Below are 6,554 nucleotides of genomic sequence, written 5' to 3'. Positions count from 1 at the left end.
GAAGAAGACATTTTGTGGAAAGACAGCGTAGAGAGGATACACACACATACACACGGAGCGTCTTTATTAAACATTAACACAATTCCCTCTTGTTCGGACGGTTTAATACAGTTAACGAAGAGTAGATTATTTTAATCGAAGCTGTTAGATTTAACAGATTCAACGCTAGCGAGTTAGTTTTGTCAGATTAACGTTCATTGGTTAGCTTAGCTTTAGCATACTCGCCTCCGCATTGCTGGGCTAGCAAGCACAAAGCTAAGCTAAGCTAGCACAGACACTGCATTTAGCTAACCGGCTAAATCTGTTCTTTTTCAACGACAGAGACAGAATGGCGTTGAAACGAATTCACAAGGTAATTTGTTTCATTTTGTATGTTTTTTATATCCTAACTAATGTAAACTGCTAGTGACCGATTGATGACATTGTCTACATTTAGCTGCTTCACTCACCAAGCTTAGCCTTATAGCTTGAACCGACTAGCCTGTCGTGTCTTAGCTAGTATGTTAGTTATCAATACAGATTACAATTAATCTTTCCAGTTTGTACAGCACTTTATTCAACATCATTTCCATCATACTTTATGTTTAAATCAAATAAAAATTGAGTTATTTACTCACTAAACTGTTATTTATTTATTTATTTATTTATTATTAGCCAGAATTTGCTAGCTGGTTTCCATTATTGTATTATATTTTTTGTATTTATGTATTTATTGTTAGAAATAATTATAAACATTTACATTTTAAAATGATTTCAATTTTGTTTTCATTACGTTTTAATATAAAGTTATGTTTTGTATTTTATATATGCATATTATGTTATATGGTTGAAAAAACAAGTATTAAAAGTATAAATGTGTGTTTGATTTTATATAATGATTTTTTTGAATATTTATTAAGCAGGGAATGATTTCATAAAATTATCAAAATAAATGTTGAGTATTTTACAGATAGAAATGTATGTATTTATTTTGCGTCACAGTTACCTATATCTTTTTTTGTTTAAACGTTATAATTTTATACAGACTTATTTATTTATGTATTTATTTTATTACTGCCGTACTTTAAGTTAAATTGAGAAGAAAATCAGATTATTTTCTTTATTCACTAAAACCTGCTTACGTAATTACATAATAATTAACATAATGGGCTAATAAGTAATATGTTATAATAAGTGATTCTGTTGTCATTATCATAGAAGAGGTAGAAGAGGTAGTCCATGGTTGTTTAGAACACATTGGTGTTTGTAGCAGTTTATGGGATTTTAGATCAGGACAGAGATTTTGTTAATTTGACCACTAATAAGGAACCATAGTTTGTCTAAGCGCAGTCGAAGGCTCTAATCTGTTTGGTCAGGAGCCGCACGTTATTTTGGTTTAGCGTTGACGCTAAACGGTTCATGTAATGTTAATGTTTCTGTACTAACAGCTCATGTAGAGGGACAATGCCACATAATATTATATTATTAATAAAGGAATCTTAAAAAGTCAAGAAAGTCTTCAGTACAAGAGTTTATGCTCGCAGGTTTCTTGGTAAAATGAGAAGGAGAGTTTTGAGAGAGAGAGAGAGAGAGAGAGAGAGCTCTCAGGTATTTTATAAAGTATGCATTATTGTACATTAAACAGTGATATGGCTGTGGTATCAGTGGAATAGTGCACTCCGGTCCTCGTTACATTATACTCTTTTGTGAGATAATCATCGAAACGTGAGTGCATTTGTAAAACTGAACACTCTCCTTCTTTCTTCATCTTTTCTTTTTCCCGAATATCGCCCAGACCTTTCCGAAAGTAGATTTGGGGACACTGATCAGCAAGAAAAATGTGTACATTTCCTCATCCTTCTACTTGAGTGTTCTGGCTCAGTGGCACAACAGATGGGGAGAACTTTTAATAAAGGAACGAATAGATGAATCCATAGTGAAAAAAAAAATGTTTTTGTCATACACAGTACTTAGTTTTGCTTCTCAGGTGATAAGCAGGCCGTTTTTTTCCTCTCTGAAATACGCTTGCTTAAAAATAGCTGTGTCTGGTTACGCTGTCCTATATTACTGAGCTGTTTCAGGTCATGCTTTTGGAATATTATGTTTATTATTATTATTATTATTATTATTACCCCAAATGCTTGTTACAGGGCAAACTTTTCCATCGACACCTGGATGGTTTATTTACATGTAAATAAATGGTTTATTTACTTTCTCTTTATTTCTTTGAAGACAATAAAGGAGTGCGTGAACTTTTACAACGTTCACTTGCTTGATAACACGAGAGAAATGAAATGAACAGATATTTCAGACGATCGCTCCATCATGTTGCACTTGGAGTAATTTGTGTGTTCGAGTGAGTAATACAACATGAGCATGTGATTATATCAGTGTCTGTTAGTCTGGGTTTATGGTAACAACCCCCCCCCCCCCTCTGTTGTTAGACTTTTTAACACTTCGTTAGGATCGTCATTTTGTTCGTTTATTTATTTATTTATTTTTAGAGGAAATTAATGTTTTGTTTTGTGTTTAAACCACAGAGACGCATCCTCTTCCTGCACCTTTCTTCTCACACACATTATCACAGAGCAGGGTCTCGCCACCCTGCGCACGCTTTCTCAGAAACGATTGCGGTAACTTCTGGGAAGCGGCAAACTTGCCTACATGCTCACGCACACGCCTGTAGGGTAGCGCTCTGCTCGTAATCACACCTCCGAAGTAATTAACTCTCAACACGCGCCCGCCAGAAGTGAAGCGCTCGGGGTTTAACGTGTCAGGAAACATGCAAAATCTCAGGTTCTCTTCGGAAATTCAAATGCTTTGTCTGTGAAATCAAAGCGTTTGTGTTTGCAGATTCCGCTCTAACTTGCTGCACATCAACAAATTCTCAGCTCTGATTGGGCAGAAGGTGTTGATTATTTTCCTAAAACAGCATGACTTGAAGTGATCTGTCGCTCTCATATGATATTAAATATGTATATTATTAAATATGTATAATTTTTACAGTTGTCGTTCTCTCTGTGTGTGTGTGTGTAGGAGCTGACTGATCTGGGTCGGGATCCTCCAGCACAGTGTTCTGCAGGCCCGGTGGGTGATGACTGTGAGTTCCATTTCCTTCATTTTTAACGCAGCTACCTTTTATTAACAACCCAATTCAGTTGCTTTCGTCATGGCACCTCATATACTGCAAATTTGATGCAGTGGTCAAACATCTAGAATTGACAAAATGTAACCGTTGGTGCTGTGAGCAGGATTATAAGTAGGATTAACCATCTTTATGTGTACATCATGTTGGTTGTGTGTGTGTGTTTGCTTGCAGTATTTCATTGGCAAGCCACAATTATGGGACCTGTAAGTATTCAAATCGTCCACCTACTCCTTTAATGTAAAGTTTTTCTCATTTATGGTCATAGATAAGTACATTGCGTGTGTGTGTGTGTGTGTGTGTGTGTGTGTGTTTGGCAGAACGACAGTCCATACCAGGGTGGTGTGTTTTTCTTGACCATTCATTTCCCTACAGATTACCCATTCAAGCCACCTAAGGTACGTCCACACGAGTTTCCTTTGTCCTTTTTTTTTTTTTTCCTCTTTCATTTCAATTCAGAAATTCTCCAGCATATCTCGAACACCAGCCTTCAAAAGCTTTTCACGTGAACAGCAGTGACTCTCGGCCTACATCGCTTTCAGACTTTTATCCAGCCGTTTACATGTTAATCCGTTTATTTTGTAAAGAAATTCCAGTAGTAGGAACTGTGTATTATTTTAATCGTTCCGATGATGCTTTATCAGAGAAGTCTTTTAAAAGATCCGGGGACGAGCCGATTAGCTTCACTCTTGTACACCGCCGTCGATCACCCGTGTTCCAGACACAGCTAGTTTGCATGCGGTGACTTCTATAAAAGGTCAAGGACAGCTGGAAGCACGAAGTGATCGGTTTGTTTATAACAGATTCAACATGCAGAACCCAGTCAACGATTTGGGGGGGGGGGGGGTGCAGAGGAGGGTTCAGGCTGCTGAGACCGAGAGGCAGTTTTTGCTGTACTGAAGCTTATGTGATCTTGCCTTCATGTCACCCCTGCAGGTTGCATTCACCACAAGAATTTATCACCCAAACATTAACAGTAATGGCAGCATCTGTTTGGATATTCTAAGATCGCAGTGGTCACCAGCATTAACTATTTCTAAAGGTGAGACTTTGTGAGTCTTTGTTGTGCATATAATTGCTCACGTACTTCATCGCGTTTGCTCCGAGTCACGTCTCAGTTCTGTTACCGTATGTGAATTTGTACCCGCTCTTCTTTTCTCCTCTCGTAGTTCTTTTGTCCATCTGCTCTCTGTTATGTGACCCGAACCCAGACGACCCGCTAGTGCCAGAGATAGCACGCATATATAAAACAGACAACGAAAAGTAAGTATCGAGCCGCTTGCGCCGTAAAATCAGTACATCGAACGAAATATTGACACCACGACATCATCACAAGCACCATCATCATAAGGTGTGTTGCGATGCAGTACTGAATACTCAGTTCTGATCGATCGTTCAGTCGAACGCTGTGATGAAGTACATTGTTGCTGTGATATAAGAGGAATAAAATGCTCAATGGAACTAATATCAAAATTTTGAATGTGTCTATCCAAAAAGTTAGCATTTAAGTTTTTTTCTTTATCATGTAAATTTACACCCCAGAAAAATTTCTTTCCCATCCAAAGAAATTTTTTTTTTCTTTTAAAGGGCTTTTTCTCACTCACCGTGATTATTAACCGTGAACAACACTTTTACGTAAGACCGCGTTCACAATTCTCACTCGCTCATTTTCTACCGATTATCGAACTACCTCGGGTCCACAATTCACAATTCTCTCCAAACTAATTTAAGATCTTCATAGACAAAAAGTCTGCTCTGTGATTGGTCTCAAGCTCCTGTTTATCAAGGATGTGGTGTGTGTTTGTGTAGCATAAAATAATTAATCACAGTAATCATTAACACTACAAATAGTAATCAGGACCTCAGCTTGTGTCTGTGACATGATCATGGAGCACTCTGGTAGAGAGTTTTTTGGTTGTGGTATTAAATAGGGGGGGTGTTTTTTTTTTTTTTTTTTTTTTTTTTTTGACCTTGATGATTTTGCAGTGTCTGTTGGCTGTAGCTCAGTTTGGTAGGATCTGTGCTAACCCAGCATGTGACAGTAAAAAGCGTATTATCCATCATGTGCACCAGTGCTAATCTCTCTCCCTCTCTTTCTCATTGTCTCTCGCTCCGTCTCTCTTCCTTCTACCCCACTCTTTTGCAGGTACAACAGAATAGCTCGGGAATGGACCCAAAAGTATGCCATGTGATAACCGAACAAACATCGCCCCAACAAATCTGCATTATAGCTGGAACAATGTTCTCCAACTGGCTCCTTCGATCGTCCCCTCCCTTCCCGTACTTTCAGCGAATTGGCACTTTCCCCTTGTCTCTCCGCGCAAATTTTTTTTTTCTCACCCAATTGATTTCGCCCCTTTTCAAATTTCCATGTGCTGCAAACACGTCACTTTTTATTCTCCATTTAAAAAAAAACAAAAAAAAAAAACAAAAAAAAAAACAGGCTGAGCGCTGAAGCATGTGTCAAGGACTCCAGCCCACAGATTTAAAGAAAGCAAATAAAGAGCGCTTTATTAACTCACGCCACACATTGGAGGTGCTATTCAGAAGAAATAAAGACATAAAACAGAAACAATGGTCCTTCATGAGCAGTCTGTTGCGTCGGCCTTCACGTTTTTATAAGCTTTTAAATAGCGATTCCAGTCTGTGAAATATAAGTATATAATTAGTCCACATATGATTACATGAACAGTTAAGATTAATATGAAACCTGCATGTTAACTGCGATTCGGTGGTGTGCTGAAAATGGCACGCGCGTGTATTCACCTGTACGAGGAGTCCGAGGACTTGTTTTTGTTACTTCTGTATTTTTTGATTTTGTCGTTTTTTTTTTTTTTTAGACAGAGCTATTAGTTCATCTCTCTTCCAACTACACTGTTCGCTTGTTGCACTGATTTAAAGCTCTCGATGGACGACCGGTCAACTAATAGCTCTACTAGCTGTCCATTTTTTTGGTTTCTCAATAAAGTTGGTCAAACGTATCAGCCGTTCATAGCGTGTGCTGCATGTCTTGTGTTTTTGAATTTTTCCAAACATTCACAAATTCATTCAGACCATCCTAACTTCATTAACACACTTTAGTTTGAACAAAGCATGTTTCTAGGTTTGGAAGAAACAGAGAAAACTTTCACACATACTAGACTGTTGCTATGGTAACTTGTATATTTTGCCTCATTGAAGTGATAGTTTATTCATACAGTTAGAGGAAAACAATCTCACTGTGTGAGTTAAACAGACCAACAAGTAGTGGAGTTATTTATTACTGAAGGACTTGCTTTTTAGGGGATAATAGAAAAATCTGCAAGTCATGTTCCAGGTCTCGGTTATGTTCCCTCACCAGGTCTCTTTCTTCTCTCTTGAAATTAATGACGAAATGCAGCTCATCGCTTTCTCGAGAACTCGGAAAGCGTAAGCTCTGCTGTCCTGACCA

At 37.9% G+C, this 6,554-nt stretch overlaps 1 protein-coding gene across 1 annotated transcript; it reads left to right on the top strand.

The window, feature by feature from the left end:
* On the top strand, positions 1 to 6,105 carry ube2d2l (ubiquitin-conjugating enzyme E2D 2 (UBC4/5 homolog, yeast), like). Its single transcript, XM_027138172.2, has 7 exons — positions 1 to 352; positions 3,016 to 3,079; positions 3,299 to 3,330; positions 3,445 to 3,522; positions 4,061 to 4,166; positions 4,294 to 4,387; positions 5,271 to 6,105. The coding sequence occupies exons 1-7, from the start codon at positions 329 to 331 to the stop codon at positions 5,314 to 5,316; spliced, it is 444 nt and encodes a 147-aa protein (XP_026993973.1). The 5' UTR covers positions 1 to 328; the 3' UTR covers positions 5,317 to 6,105.
* The last annotated feature ends 449 nt before the right edge of the window (positions 6,106 to 6,554 follow it).

Source organism: Tachysurus fulvidraco, chromosome 15 (genome assembly GCF_022655615.1).
Source record: "Tachysurus fulvidraco isolate hzauxx_2018 chromosome 15, HZAU_PFXX_2.0, whole genome shotgun sequence".
NCBI classification, from domain to species: domain Eukaryota; kingdom Metazoa; phylum Chordata; class Actinopteri; order Siluriformes; family Bagridae; genus Tachysurus; species Tachysurus fulvidraco.
The sequence above is the reverse complement of the archived record's forward strand: the minus strand, read 5'-3'. Positions and strand labels throughout refer to the sequence as shown.